Source organism: Leptodactylus fuscus, unplaced genomic scaffold, assembly GCF_031893055.1.
Source record: "Leptodactylus fuscus isolate aLepFus1 unplaced genomic scaffold, aLepFus1.hap2 HAP2_SCAFFOLD_228, whole genome shotgun sequence".
Classification (NCBI taxonomy): Eukaryota; Metazoa; Chordata; class Amphibia; order Anura; family Leptodactylidae; genus Leptodactylus; species Leptodactylus fuscus.
The window spans coordinates 123,711-140,575 of record NW_027440251.1 but is presented as its reverse complement, the minus strand read 5'-3'; the positions used below and the strand labels follow the sequence as shown (position 1 = coordinate 140,575).

General features: G+C 50.8%; 1 protein-coding gene across 1 annotated transcript; it reads right to left on the bottom strand.

Annotated features, from left to right (window-relative positions):
• Positions 1–9,904: 9,904 nt before the first annotated feature.
• Positions 9,905–15,938, bottom strand: LOC142187389 (cornifelin homolog). The gene is made up of 4 exons (XM_075261593.1): positions 15,911–15,938; positions 11,864–11,999; positions 10,254–10,423; positions 9,905–10,130 (listed from the first exon to the last, which is right to left on the bottom strand). Exons 2-4 carry the CDS (start codon positions 11,994–11,996, stop codon positions 9,966–9,968), a joined length of 468 nt encoding a protein of 155 aa, XP_075117694.1. The 5' UTR covers positions 11,997–11,999; positions 15,911–15,938; the 3' UTR covers positions 9,905–9,965.
• Positions 15,939–16,865: the final 927 nt, after the last annotated feature.

The following is a 16,865-nucleotide window of genomic DNA, read 5'->3' as shown; positions in this document are numbered from 1 at the left end:
CCCATTACCGTGCTCCCCCTCACACACACTGTATAGTGCCCCTATTACCGTGCTCCCCTCACACACACTGTATAGTGCCCCCATTACCGTGCTCCCCCTCACACACACTGTATAGTGCACCATTACCGTGCTCCCCTCACACACACCGTATAGTGCCCCATTACCGTGCTCCCCCTCACACACACTGTATAGTGCCCCTATTACCGTGCTCCCCTCACACACACTGTATAGTGCCCCCATTACCGTGCTCCCCCTCACACACACTGTATAGTGCCCCATTACCGTGCTCCCCTCACACACACCGTATAGTGCCCCATTACCGTGCTCCCCCTCACACACACTGTATAGGGCCCCATTACCGTGCTCCCCTCACACACACTGTATAGTGCCCCCCATTACCGTGCTCCCCTCACACACACTGTATAGTGCCCCATTACTGTGCTCCCCTCACACACACTGTATAGTGCCCCCCATTACCGTGCTCCCCTCACACACACTGTATAGTGCCCCCCATTACCGTGCTCCCCTCACAGACACACTGTATAGTGCCCCCATTACCGTGCTCCCCTCACACACACTGTATAGTGCCCCCCCATTACCGTGCTCCCCTCACACACACACTGTATAGTGCCCCCATTACCGTGCTCCCCTCACACACACTGTATAGTGCCCCCCATTACCGTGCTCCCCTCACACACACTGTATAGTACCCCATTACCGTGCTCCCCTCACACACACTGTATAGTGCCCCCATTACCGTGCTCCCCTCACACACACACACACACTGTATAGTGCCCCATTACCGTGCTCCCCTCACACACACTGTATAGTGCCCCATTATCGTGCTCCCCTCACACACACTGTATAGTGCCCCATTACCGTGCTCCCCCTCACACACACACACACACTGTATAGTGCCCCATTACCGTGCTCCCCTCACACACACTGTATAGTGCCCCATTATCGTGCTCCCCCTCACACACACTGTATAGTGTCCCCATTACTGTGCTCCCCTCACACACACTGTATAGTGCCCCCATTACCGTGCTCCCCCTCACACACACTGTATAGTGCCCCCATTACCGTGCTCCCCTCACACACACTGTATAGTGCCCCCATTACCGTGCTCCCCCTCACACACACTGTATAGTGCCCCATTACTGTGCTCCCCTCACACACACTGTATAGTACCCCCCATTACTGTGCTCCCCTCACACACTGTATAGTGCCCCCATTACCGTGCTCCCCCTCACACACACTGTATAGTGCCCCATTACCGTGCTCCCCTCACACACACACTGTATAGTGCCCCATTACCGTGCTCCCCCTCACACACACTGTATAGTGCCCCATTACCGTGCTCCCCCTCACACACACTGTATAGTGCCCCCATTACTGTGCTCCCCTCACACACACACTGTATAGTGCCCCCATTACCGTGCTCCCCTCACACACACTGTATAGTGCCCCCCATTACCGTGCTCCCCTCACACACACTGTATAGTGCCCCCCATTACCGTGCTCCCCTCACACACACTGTATAGTGCCCCCCATTACCGTGCTCCCCTCACACACCGTATAATGCCCTCCATTACCGTGCTCCCCTCTCACACACTGTATAGTGCCCCCCATTACCGTGCTCCCCTCACACACACTGTATAGTGACCCCATTACCGTGCTCCCCCTCACACACACTGTATAGTGCCCCATTACTGTGCTCCCCTCACACACACTGTATAGTACCCCCATTACTGTGCTCCCCTCACACACTGTATAGTGCCCCCATTACCGTGCTCCCCCTCACACACACTGTATAGTGCCCCATTACCGTGCTCCCCTCACACACTGTATAGTGCCCCCATTACCTTGCTCCCCCTCACACACACTGTATAGTGCCCCATTACCGTGCTCCCCTCACACACACTGTATAGTACCCCCATTACTGTGCTCCCCTCACACACTGTATAGTGCCCCATTACCGTGCTCCCCTCACACACACTGTATAGTGCCCCCATTACCGTGCTCCCCTCACACACACACTGTATAGTGCCCCATTACCGTGGTCCCCTCACACACACTGTATAGTGCCCCATTACCGTGCTCCACTCACACACACTGTATAGTGCCCCATTACCGTGCTCCCCTCACACACACTGTATAGTGTCCCCATTACTGTGCTCCCCTCACACACACTGTACAGTGCCCCCATTACCGTGCTCCCCCTCACACACACTGTATAGTGCCCCCATTACCGTGCTCCCCTCACACACACTGTATAGTGCCCCCATTACCGTGCTCCCCCTCACACACACTGTATAGTGCCCCATTACCGTGCTCCCCCTCACATACACTGTATAGTGCCCCCATTACTGTGCTCCCCTCACACACACTGTATAGTGCCCCCATTACTGTGCTCCCCTCACACACACTGTATAGTGCCCCATTACCGTGCTCCCCTCACACACACTGTATAGTGCCCCCCATTACCGTGCTCCCATCACACACACACACACTGTATAGTGCCCCATTACCGTGCTCCCCTCACACACACTGTATAGTGCCCCATTACCGTGCTCCCCTCACACACACTGTATAGTGCCCCCCATTACCGTGCTCCCCTCACACACACTGTATAGTGCCCCATTACTGTGCTCCCCTCACACACACTGTATAGTGCCCCATTACTGTGCTCCCCTCACACACACTGTATAGTGCCCCATTACTGTGCTCCCCTCACACACACTGTATAGTGCTTCATTACTCTGCTCCCCTCACACACACTGTATAGTGCTCCATTACTGTGCTCCCCTCACACACACTGTATAGTGCCCCATTACTATGCTCCCCTCACACACACTGTATAGTGCCCCATTACTGTGCTCCCCTCACACACACTGTATAGTGCCCCCATTACTGTGCTCCCCTCACACACACTGTATAGTGCCCCCATTACCGTGCTCCCCTCACACACACTGTATAGTGTCCCCATTACTGTGCTCCCCTCACACACACTGTATAGTGTCCCCATTACTGTGCTCCCCTTACACACACTGTATAGTGCCCCATTACTGTGCTCCCCTCACACACACACTGTATAGTGTCGCATTACTGTGCTCCCCTCACACACACTGTATAGTGCCCCCATTACCGTGCTCCCCTCACACACTGTATAGTGCCCCATTTCTGTGCTCCCCTCACACACACTGTATAGTGCCCCATTACCGTGCTCCCCTCACACACGTTATAGTGTCCCATTACTGTGCTCCCCTCACACACACTGTATAGTGCCCCCATTACCGTTCTCCCCTCACACACACTGTATAGTGCCCCCATTACCGTTCTCCCCTCACACACACTGTATAGTGCCCCATTACCGTGCTCCCCCTCACACACACTGTATAGTGCCCCCATTACCGTGCTCCCCTCACACACACTGTATAGTGTCCCCATTACTGTGCTCCCCTTACACACACTGTATAGTGCCCCATTACCGTGCTCCCCCTCACACACACTGTATAGTGCCCCCATTACCGTGCTCCCCTCACACACACTGTATAGTGTCCCCATTACTGTGCTCCCCTCACACACACTGTATAGTGTCCCCATTACTGTGCTCCCCTTACACACACTGTATAGTGCCCCATTACTGTGCTCCCCTCACACACACACTGTATAGTGCCTCCCATTACTGTGCTCCCCTCACACACACTGTATAGTGTCGCATTACTGTGCTCCCCTCACACACACTGTATAGTGCCCCCATTACCGTGCTCCCCTCACACACTGTATAGTGCCCCATTTCTGTGCTCCCCTCACACACACTGTATAGTGCCCCATTACCGTGCTCCCCTCACACACGTTATAGTGTCCCATTACTGTGCTCCCCTCACACACACTGTATAGTGCCCCCATTACCGTTCTCCCCTCACACACACTGTATAGTGCCCCCATTACCGTTCTCCCCTCACACACACTGTATAGTGCCCCCATTACCGTGCTCCCCCTCACACACACTGTATAGTGCCCCATTACTGTGCTCCCCTCACACACACTGTATAGTGCCCCCATTACCGTGCTCGCCTCACACACACTGTATAGTGCCCCCATTACCGTGCTCCCCCTCACACACACTGTATAGTGCCCCATTACCGTGCTCCCCCTCACACACACTGTATAGTGCCCCCATTACTGTGCTCCCCTCACACACTGTATAGTGCCCCCATTACTGTGCTCCCCTCACACACTGTATAGTGCCCCCATTACCGTGCTCCCCCTCACACACACTGTATAGTGCCCCATTACCGTGCTCCCCTCACACACACTGTATAGTGCCCCCATTACCGTGCTCCCCTCACACACACTGTATAGTGCCCCCATTACCGTGCTCCCCTCACACAAACTGTATAGTGCCCCCATTAATGTGCTTCCCTCACACACTGTATAGTGCCCCCATTACTGTGCTCCCCTCACACACACACTGTATTGTGCCCCATTTCCGTGCTCCCCTCACACACACTGTATAGTGCCCCATTACCGTGCTCCCCTCACACACACACTGTATTGTGCCCCATTACCGTGCTCCCCTCACACACACACTGTATAGTGCCCCATTACCGTGCTCCCCTCCCACACACACTGTATAGTGCCCCATTTCCGTGCTCCCCTCACACACACTGTATAGTGCCCCCATTACCGTGCTCCCCTCACACACACTGTATAGTGCCCCCATTACCGTGCTCCCCTCACACACTGTATAGTGCCCCCATTACCGTGCTCCCCCCTCACACACACTGTATAGTGCCCCATTACTGTGCTCCCCTCACACACTGTATAGTGCCCCCCATTACCGTGCTCCCCTTCACACACACTGTATAGTGCCCCATTACCGTGCTCCCCTCACACACACTGTATAGTGCCCCATTACTGTGCTCCCCTCACACACACTGTATAGTGCTCCATTACTGTGCTCCCCTCACACACATTGTATAGTGCCCCATTACCGTGCTCCCCTCACACACACTGTATAGTGCCCCATTACTGTGCTCCCCTCACACACACTGTATAGTGCCCCCATTACTGTGCTCCCCCTCACACACTGTATAGTGCCCCATTACCGTGCTCCCCTCACACACACACTGTATAGTGCCCCATTACTGTGCTCCCCCTCACACACTGTATAGTGCCCCCATTACCGTGCTCCCCCTCACACACACTGTATAGTGCCCCCATTACCGTGCTCCCCTCACACACACACTGTATAGTGCCCCCATTACCGTGCTCCCCTCACACACACACTGTATAGTGCCCCCATTACCGTGCTCCTTCTCACACACATTGTATAGTGCCCCATTACCGTGCTCCCCTCACACACTGTATAGTGCCCCCATTACCGTGCTCCCCTCACACACACTGTATAGTGCCCCATTACCGTGCTCCCCCTCACACACACTGTATAGTTCCCCATTACCGTGCTCCCCTCACACACACTGTATAGTGCCCCATTACCGTGCTCCCCTCACACACTGTATAGTGCCCTTATTACCGTGCTCCCCTCACACACTGTATAGTGCCCCATTACTGTGCTCCCCTCACACACACTGTATAGTGCCCCCATTACTGTGCTCCCCTCACACACACTGTATAGTGCCCCATTACTGTGCTCCCCTCACACACACTGTATAGTGCCCCCATTACTGTGCTCCCCCTCACACACTGTATAGTGCCCCCATTACTGTGCTCCCCCTCACACACTGTATAGTGCCCCATTACTGTGCTCCCCTCACACACACACTGTATAGTGTCCCATTACTGTGCTCCCCTCACACACACACTGTATAGTGCCCCCATTACTGTGCTCCCCTCACACACACACTGTATAGTGCCCCATTACTGTGCCCCCCCTCACACACACTGTATAGTGCCCCCCCTCACACACACTGTATAGTGCCCCATTACCGTGCTCCCCCTCACACACACTGTATAGTGCCCCCATTACCGTGCTCCCCCTCACACACTGTATAGTGCCCCATTACTGTGCTCCCCTCACACACACTGTATAGTACCCCCCATTACCGTGCTCCCCCTCACACACACTGTATAGTGCCCCATTACCGTGCTCCCCCTCACACACACTGTATAGTGCCCCATTACCGTGCTCCCCTCACACACACTGTATAGTGCCCCATTACCGTGCTCCCCTCACACACACTGTATAGTGCCCCCATTACCGTGCTCCCCTCACACACACTGTATAGTGCCCCCATTACTGTGCTCCCCTCACACACACTGTATAGTGCCCCATTACCGTGCTCCCCCTCACACACACTGTATAGTGCCCCATTACCGTGCTCCCCCTCACACACACTGTATAGTGCCCCCATTACCGTGCTCCCCTCACACACACTGTATAGTGCCCCATTACCGTGCTCCCCCTCACACACACTGTATAGTGCCCCCATTACCGTGCTCCCCTCACACACACTGTATAGTGCCCCCATTACCGTGCTCCCCCTCACACACACTGTATAGTGCCCCCCATTACCGTGCTCCCCTCACACACACTGTATAGTGCCCCATTACCGTGCTCCCCCTCACACACACTGTATAGTGCCCCCATTATTGTGCTCCCCTTCACACACACTGTATAGTGCCCCATTACCGTGCTCCCCTTCACACACACTGTATAGTGCCCCCATTACCGTGCTCCCCTCACACGCTGTATAGTGCCCCCATTACCGTGCTCCCCTCACACACACTGTATAGTGCCCCCATTACCGTGCTCCCCTCACACACACTGTATAGTGCCCCCATTACCGTGCTCCCCTCACACACTGTATAGTGCCCCCATTACCGTGCTCCCCTCACACACTGTATAGTGCCCCCATTACCGTGCTCCCCTCACACACACACTGTATAGTGCCCCATTACCGTGCTCCCCTCACACACTGTATAGTGCCCCCATTACCGTGCTCCCCTCACACACTGTATAGTGCCCCCATTACCGTGCTCCCCTCACACACTGTATAGTGCCCCATTACCGTGCTCCCCTCACACACACTGTATAGTGCCCCATTACCGTGCTCCCCTTCACACACTGTATAGTGCCCCATTACCGTGCTCCCCTCACACACACACTGTATAGTGCCCCATTACCGTGCTCCCCTCACACACACTGTATAGTGCCCCATTACCGTGCTCCCCTTCACACACTGTATAGTGCCCCATTACCGTGCTCCCCTCACACACACTGTATAGTGCCCCATTACCGTGCTCCCCTTCACACACTGTATAGTGCCCCATTACCGTGCTCCCCTCACACACACTGTATAGTGCCCCCATTACCGTGCTCCCCCTCACACACACTGTATAGTGCCCCCATTACCGTGCTCCCCCTCACACACACTGTATAGTGCCCCCATTACCGTGCTCCCCTCACACACACTGTATTGTGCCCCCATTACCGTGCTCCCCCTCACACACACTGTATAGTGCCCCCCATTACCGTGCTCCCCTCACACACACTATAGTGCCCCATTACCGTGCTCCCCCTCACACACACTGTATAGTGCCCCCCATTACCGTGCTCCCCCTCACACACACTGTATAGTGCCCCCCATTACCGTGCTCCCCCTCACACACACTGTATAGTGCCCCATTACCGTGCTCCCCCTCACACACACTGTATAGTGCCCCTATTACCGTGCTCCCCTCACACACACTGTATAGTGCCCCATTACCGTGCTCCCCTCACACACTGTATAGTGCCTCCCATTACCGTGCTCCCCTCACACACACTGTATAGTGCCCCATTACCGTGCTCCCCCTCACACACACACTGTATAGTGCCCCCATTACCGTGCTCCCCTCACACACACTGTATAGTGCCCCCATTACCGTGCTCCCCTCACACACACTGTATAGTGCCCCCATTACCGTGCTCCCCTTCACACACTGTATAGTGCCCCATTACCGTGCTCCCCCTTCACACACTGTATAGTGCCCCATTACCGTGCTCCCCTTCCACACACTGTATAGTGCCCCCATTACCGTGCTCCCCTCACACACACTGTATAGTGCCCCATTACCGTGCTCCCCCTCACACACACTGTATAGTGCCCCATTACCGTGCTCCCCCCTCACACACACTGTATAGTGCCCCCATTACCGTGCTCCCCTCACACACACTGTATAGTGCCCCCATTACCGTGCTCCCCTCACACACACTGTATAGTGCCCCCCATTACCGTGCTCCCCTCACACACACTGTATAGTGCCCCCATTACCGTGCTCCCCCTCACACACACTGTATAGTGCCCCCTATTACCGTGCTCCCCTTCACACACTGTATAGTGCCCCATTAACCGTGCTCCCCCTCACACACTGTATAGTGCCCCATTACCGTGCTCCCCTTCACACACTGTATAGTGCCCCATTACCGTGCTCCCCCTCACACACACTGTATAGTGCCCCATTACCGTGCTCCCCCTCACACACTGTATAGTGCCCCATTACCGTGCTCCCCTCACACACTGTATAGTGCCCCATTACCGTGCTCCCCTCACACACTGTATAGTGCCCCATTACCGTGCTCCCCTCACACACACTGTATAGTGCCCCCATTACCGTGCTCCCCTCACACACACTGTATAGTGCCCCATTACCGTGCTCCCCTCACACACACTGTATAGTGCCCCCATTACCGTGCTCCCCTCACACACACTGTATAGTGCCCCCCATTACCGTGCTCCCCTCACACACACTGTATAGTGCCCCCATTACCGTGCTCCCCTCACACACACACTGTATAGTGCCCCCATTACCGTGCTCCCCTCACACACACTGTATAGTGCCCCATTACCGTGCTCCCCTCACACACACTGTATAGTGCCCCATTACCGTGCTCCCCTCACACACACTGTATAGTGCCCCCATTACCGTGCTCCCCTCACACACACTGTATAGTGCCCCATTACCGTGCTCCCCTCACACACACTGTATAGTGCCCCCATTACCGTGCTCCCCCTCACACACTGTATAGTGCCCCCATTACCGTGCTCCCCTTCACACACTGTATAGTGCCCCCATTACCGTGCTCCCCCTCACACACACTGTATAGTGCCCCCATTACCGTGCTCCCCTCACACACACTGTATAGTGCCCCATTACCGTGCTCCCCCTCACACACACTGTATAGTGCCCCATTACCGTGCTCCCCCTCACACACACTGTATAGTGCCCCATTACCGTGCTCCCCCTCACACACACTGTATAGTGCCCCATTACCGTGCTCCCCCTCACACACACTGTATAGTGCCCCATTACCGTGCTCCCCCGTCACCACACACTGTATAGTGCCCCCATTACCGTGCTCCTCCTCACACACTGTATAGTGTCCCCATTACCGTGCTCCCCTCACACACACTGTATAGTGCCCCCATTACCGTGCTCCCCTCACACACACTGTATAGTGCCCCCATTACCGTGCTCCCCCTCACACACACTGTATAGTGCCCCATTACCGTGCTCCCCCTCACACACACTGTATAGTGCCCCCATTACCGTGCTCCCCTTCACACACTGTATAGTGCCCCATTACCGTGCTCCCCCTCACACACACTGTATAGTGCCCCAAGGTTGCTACAACTTTGCTGCACCTTTTTGGGTGTCAGTGTAACCCCCACCGGTCTCCATCCCTGACGGGTAGTGGAGGGTCTGGTGTCGGGGCGGTCAGAGAAGCAAAAGCAACAGAGAGGAGACGTGTCGGGGCCAGACGTGGCTTGTAATAATATTCTTGTTGTATGTATATACATTTCCTGCGCCATCCGCCAGCCTTGCCCCTCCCTGTGCCATCGGCCCCTCCCCCCACCTTCGGGCCCCTCATGTCCTCCTTTATCTCTGGGGCTTGTTGCTTTGTCCTTGGGTCACTCGGTTCTGTTGCCCTCTGGGCTAGTAATTCTGATGTTGCGTCACAGTGTAACTTGGGTTTTGCAGAGTTGCCCGCAGGCACGGCGGTGGTCTGGGGCGGTCACGAAGGTGAATGGCTGCTTGCGCTTCTTGATCTCGCGAGCCATCTGGCACCAGGAGCAGGACATGCACCAGTAGGCCGTGCAGCAGTCACTGAAGATGGAGCCCTGGATGGAGAGAGAAGGACAGAGCGCCATCCGGTGGTCAGACAGATGATGTCATGGTGGCCTGAAGTGTGGCCAAAGCTACAAATCCTGAGCCCCGGGCTGCGGTGTATAACCCATACCTACCGGGATCTTGTATCTCTCACGGAGCGCCGCCCTCATGGACAGAGAGATAATGGGGCAGCAGCCGTTAGTATTTATACTGCAGTACTCCAGCAGGGGGAGACACAGGCACTCCCCGAAGTCACTGGACGTAGCGCACTGGAAGCACGGGAAACACCAGAAAGCGAAGCAGCCTGAGCAAGAGGACAGAGGAGTCAGAAGTAGACAAGGGGGCGGGGCTGTGACACCCTCTAAGACATGATATACACAGGGGACGGGGCTGTGACTACCTCTCACACATGATATATACAGGGGCGAGTCTGTGACTACCTCTCACACATGATATATACAGGGGGCGGGGCTGTGACTACCTCTCACACATGATATATACAGGGGGCGGGGCTGTGACTACCTCTCACACATGATATATACAGGGGCGAGGCTGTGACTACCTCTCACACATGATATATACAGGGGGCGGGGCTGTGACTACCTCTCACACATGATATATACCGGGGCGAGGCTGTGACTACCTCTCACACATGATATATACAGGGGCGGGGCTGTGACTACCTCTCAGATATGATATATACAGGGGGCGGGGCTGTGACTACCTCTCACACATGATATATACAGGGGGTGGGGCTGTGACTACCTCTCAGACATGATATATACAGGGGCGGGGCTGTGACTACCTCTCAGACATATATACAGGGGGCGGGGCTGTGACTACCTCTCACACATGATATATACAGGGGGCGGGGCTGTGACTACCTCTCACACATGATATATACAGGGGGCGGGGCTGTGACTACCTCTCAGACATGATATATACAGGGGCGGGGCTGTGACAACCTCTCAGACATGATATATACAGGGGCGGGGCTGTGACTACCTCTCAGATATGATATATACAGGGGGGCGGGGCTGTGACTACCTCTCACACATGATATATACAGGGGGTGGGGCTGTGACTACCTCTCAGACATGATATATACAGGGGCGGGGCTGTGACTACCTCTCAGACATATATACAGGGGGCGGGGCTGTGACTACCTCTCACACATGCTATATACAGGGGGCGGTGCTGTGACTACCTCTCACACATGATATATACAGGGGGCGGGGCTGTGACTACCTCTCAGACATGGTATATACAGGGGGCGGGGCTGTGACTACCTCTCAGACATGATATATACAGGGGCGGGGCTGTGACAACCTCTCAGACATGATATATACAGGGGGCGGGGCTGTGACTACCTCTCAGACATGCTATATACAGGGGGCGGGGCTGTGACAACCTCTCAGACATGATATATACAGGGGGCGGGGCTGTGACTACCTCTCAGACATGATATATACAGGGGCGGGGCTGTGACTACCTCTCAGAGATGATATATACAGGGGGGCGGGGCTGTGACTACCTCTCACACATGATATATACAGGGGGCGGGGCTGTGACTACCTCTCAGACATGATATATACAGGGGGCGGGGCTGTGACTACCTCTAAGACATAATATATACAGGCTGGTTGTCAGTAACAGGGGGGCGGAGCTGTGACTACCTCTCTGACACTTGATATGCAGGCTAGTTGTCATAAGATCTGGAGTTCCCCTTTAAGCCATCACTTACATAGCCCCATGTCCTCACAGCAGTCGCAGACTCCTGAGCTCCAGTCATTTGGGGTCAGTGCAGTGAATGTGGTCGTGGTCTGGGATAGCGCTACCGGCTGGACAGACACGGTCTGTGAGGTGACCCCCTGCATGATCTGTAATAGAAGACATGGTGCAGATATGAGGACATTGTGTCGCCGGCTCCTCCTACATTGGACATGAGATGTTGGATGAGTCTCTATAATACCGGACTGTTATCCTGGGGTCACAGGGCAGGGGGAGGCCATTAGAGGGGGGGGTCCATGTACAGATTACCCAGCGATAGCTGCAGCACAATGTGGGGCTACTCATGTGAGCAGAAGAGAGCGACACCTGCAGTGTAAAGCATGGAGCTGTTATGGTGGGAGGAGCTGAAAGGATCTGTCATTGCAGGTAACCAATCATTGTGGAGTTATTATGGTGTCATTTCTGGATCTTATATCATTGTCTGCAGGTTCTAGGATTTCCTTAAAAAATAACCATATACATGGTGATACCTCTGTCACATGACTATACACCAACAGTGACATCATCACTCTCCAGATATCAATGATATTATACAGGAGGTGACGTCAGATATCAGCGATATTATACAGGAGGTGACATCATCAGATATCAGTGATATTATACAGGAGGTGACATCATCAGATATCAGTGATATTATACAGGAGGTGACATCAGATATCAGTGATATTATACAGGAGGTGACATCAGATATCAGTGATATTATACAGGAGGTGACATCATCAGATATCAGTGATATTATACAGGAGGTGACGTCAGATATCAGTGATATTATACAGGAGGTGACATCATCAGATATCAGTGATATTATACAGGAGGTGACGTCAGATATCAGTGATATTATACAGGAGGTGACATCAGATATCAGTGATATTATACAGGAGGTGACGTCAGATATCAGTGATATTATACAGGAGGGGACATCATCAGATATCAGTGATATTATACAGGAGGTGACATCATCAGATATCAGTGATATTATACAGGAGGTGACATCATCAGATATCAGTGATATTATACAGGAGGTGACATCATCAGATATCAGTGATATTATACAGGAGGTGACATCAGATATCAGTGATATTATACAGGAGGTGACATCATCAGATATCAGTGATATTATACAGGAGGTGACGTCAGATATCAGTGATATTATACAGGAGGTGACATCATCAGATATCAGTGATATTATACAGGAGGTGACGTCAGATATCAGTGATATTATACAGGAGGTGACATCAGATATCAGTGATATTATACAGGAGGTGACATCAGATATCAGTGATATTATACAGGAGGTGACATCATCAGATATCAGTGATATTATACAGGAGGTGACGTCAGATATCAGTGATATTATACAGGAGGTGACATCATCAGATATCAGTGATATTATACAGGAGGTGACGTCAGATATCAGTGATATTATACAGGAGGTGACATCAGATATCAGTGATATTATACAGGAGGTGACGTCAGATATCAGTGATATTATACAGGAGGGGACATCATCAGATATCAGTGATATTATACAGGAGGTGACATCAGATATCAGAGATATTATACAGGAGGGGACATCATCAGATATCAGTGATATTATACAGGAGGGGACATCATCAGATATCAGTGATATTATACAGGAGGGGACATCATCAGATATCAGCGATATTATACAGGAGGTGACATCAGATATCAGTGATATTATACAGGAGGTGACATCATCAGATATCAGTGATATTATACAGGAGGTGACATCAGATATCAGAGATATTATACAGGAGGGGACATCATCAGATATCAGTGATATTATACAGGAGGTGACGTCAGATATCAGTGATATTATACAGGAGGTGACATCAGATATCAGAGATATTATACAGGAGGGGACATCATCAGATATCAGTGATATTATACAGGAGGTGACATCAGATATCAGAGATATTATACAGGAGGGGACATCATCAGATATCAGTGATATTATACAGGAGGTGACATCAGATATCAGCGATATTATACAGGAGGTGACATCATCAGATATCAGTGATATTATACAGGAGGTGACATCATCAGATATCAGTGATATTATACAGGAGGTGACATCATCAGATATCAGTGATATTATACAGGAGGTGACGTCAGATATCAGTGATATTATACAGGAGGGGACATCATCAGATATCAGTGATATTATACAGGAGGTGACATCAGATATCAGCGATATTATACAGGAGGGGACATCATCAGATATCAGTGATATTATACAGGAGGTGACGTCAGATATCAGTGATATTATACAGGAGGTGACGTCAGATATCAGTGATATTATACAGGAGGTGACATCAGATATCAGTGATATTATACAGGAGGGGACATCATCAGATATCAGTGATATTATACAGGAGGTGACATCAGATATCAGAGATATTATACAGGAGGTGACATCATCAGATATCAGTGATATTATACAGGAGGTGACATCAGATATCAGTGATATTATACAGGAGGTGACATCAGAGATCAGTGATATTATACAGGAGGTGACATCAGAGATCAGTGATATTATACAGGAGGTGACATCATCAGATATCAGCGATATTATACAGGAGGTGACATCAGATATCAGTGATATTATACAGGAGGTGACATCAGATATCAGTGATATTATACAGGAGGGGATCAGATATCAGTGATATTATACAGGAGGTGACATCATCAGATATCAGTGATATTATACAGGAGGTGACATCAGATATCAGTGATATTATACAGGAGGTGACATCAGATATCAGCGATATTATACAGGAGGTGACATCATCAGATATCAGTGATATTATACAGGAGGGGACATCATCAGATATCAGTGATATTATACAGGAGGTGACGTCAGATATCAGTGATATTATACAGGAGGTGACATCATCAGATATCAGTGATATTATACAGGCGGTGACATCATCAGATATCAGTGATATTATACAGGAGGTGACGTCAGATATCAGTGATATTATACAGGAGGTGACATCAGATATCAGTGATATTATACAGGAGGTGACATCAGATATCAGTGATATTATACAGGAGGTGACATCATCAGATATCAGTGATATTATACAGGAGGTGACATCACATATCAGTGATATTATACAGGAGGTGACATCATCAGATATCAGTGATATTATACAGGAGGTGACATCATCAGATATCAGTGATATTATACAGGAGGTGACATCATCAGATATCAGTGATATTATACAGGAGGTGACATCATCAGATATCAGTGATCTTATACAGGAGGTGACATCAGAGATCAGTGATATTATACAGGAGGTGACATCATCAGATATCAGTGATATTATACAGGAGGTGACATCATCAGATATCAGTGATATTATACAGGAGGTGACATCATCAGATATCAGTGATATTATACAGGAGGGGACATCATCAGATATCAGTGATATTATACAGGAGGTGACATCAGATATCAGTGATATTATACAGGAGGTGACATCAGATATCAGTGATATTATACAGGAGGTGACATCATCAGATATCAGTGATATTATACAGGAGGTGACATCACATATCAGTGATATTATACAGGAGGTGACATCATCAGATATCAGTGATATTATACAGGAGGTGACATCATCAAATATCAGTGATATTATACAGGAGGTGACATCATCAGATATCAGTGATCTTATACAGGAGGTGACATCAGAGATCAGTGATATTATACAGGAGGTGACATCATCAGATATCAGTGATATTATACAGGAGGTGACATCATCAGATATCAGTGATATTATACAGGAGGTGACATCAGATATCAGTGATATTATACAGGAGGTGACATCAGATATCAGTGATATTATACAGGAGGTGACGTCAGATATCAGTGATATTATACAGGAGGTGACGTCAGATATCAGTGATATTACACAGGTCTATGGATATATAACGGTTATAGAGGAGATAGAAGTGCAGGGTTCTACCATACCTGTACGCGGAGTTGCTCGCCTCTGCTGGTATCCACTTTGACAGTGATCGGGTCGCTGTCTGTTATATAGTCTGTAAAACTGCCCCAACCGGACCAGATGTCACAGAGGAATTTTGCATTAAAAGTATGTGAACCCTCCCAATTCTCTCAGAATTGTCTTTTCTGTACTTGGGGAAGTGTCACCCTTATTGGATATTTCGCCAATGCCGGAGGCTGTCCCAGAGCCGCAGTCTATATACTATATATAGCACCACACTGCTCCTCTGTACAGGTAGGTATTTATATATATATATATGCCCTTTGTATATCCTGACACTGCAGGTATGCCATAACACTATGCTGAGGAGGAAGGACATCAGCAATGATGTTAGAGAAGCCATTGTGCGTCAGTCTGGGATGGGTTATATGACACAGGAGAGCTGGAGATAATCCCCGCAGCTGCTCCACTCACCCTCAGGGGCCGCAGATAGGACAAGTGGAGGGGGGAAGAAGAACATCTGATCCATCTACAAGACCTCCCACCATTGTCCTCTGGACAGACGAGACCCCAGTGGACATATGTGTCCATAACGTACAGCGCCACATGTGGTGAGAACCGACATCAGCCCAAGCCCCTCGTACCCGGGGTCCAGTCAGTCCACTTAGTGTATTTAGCAGTGGCCGATCTCTTGGGATCTTCTTCCTCTGAATCGTCAGCTCTTCTGGTTTTATCCATATTTGGTGGGCGTCTCATGAGCGTTGTGATGATGACACCATCAGTTATTTACAGTCCTGTATTCTTCTCTTGTGTATTACACCATGTTCACATGAACCCTTTGGGCAGGAATGTGGTATTTCTGGTCTGTATGAAGATCTTCTGTAGTTCCCTGCCGAGCCCCATTTGCTAACCTCATTGTCACAGCAGGGGGGGGGGTCCTGAAAGACCACAGAGTAACCCAAACCACACAGGGAATAT

Excerpts from the sequence above, each read along its gene's own strand:
- LOC142187389 (XM_075261593.1), bottom strand. The coding sequence starts at position 11,996 with ATGCAGGGGGTCACCTCACAGACCGTGTCTGTCCAGCCGGTAGCGCTA. Across the intron at positions 10,424-11,863 it reads CTGTGAGGACATGGGGCTAT|GCTGCTTCGCTTTCTGGTGT; the intron begins GTAAGTGATGGC and ends CCTCTTGCTCAG. Across the intron at positions 10,131-10,253 it reads GTGAGAGATACAAGATCCCG|GGCTCCATCTTCAGTGACTG; the intron begins GTAGGTATGGGT and ends CTCTCCATCCAG.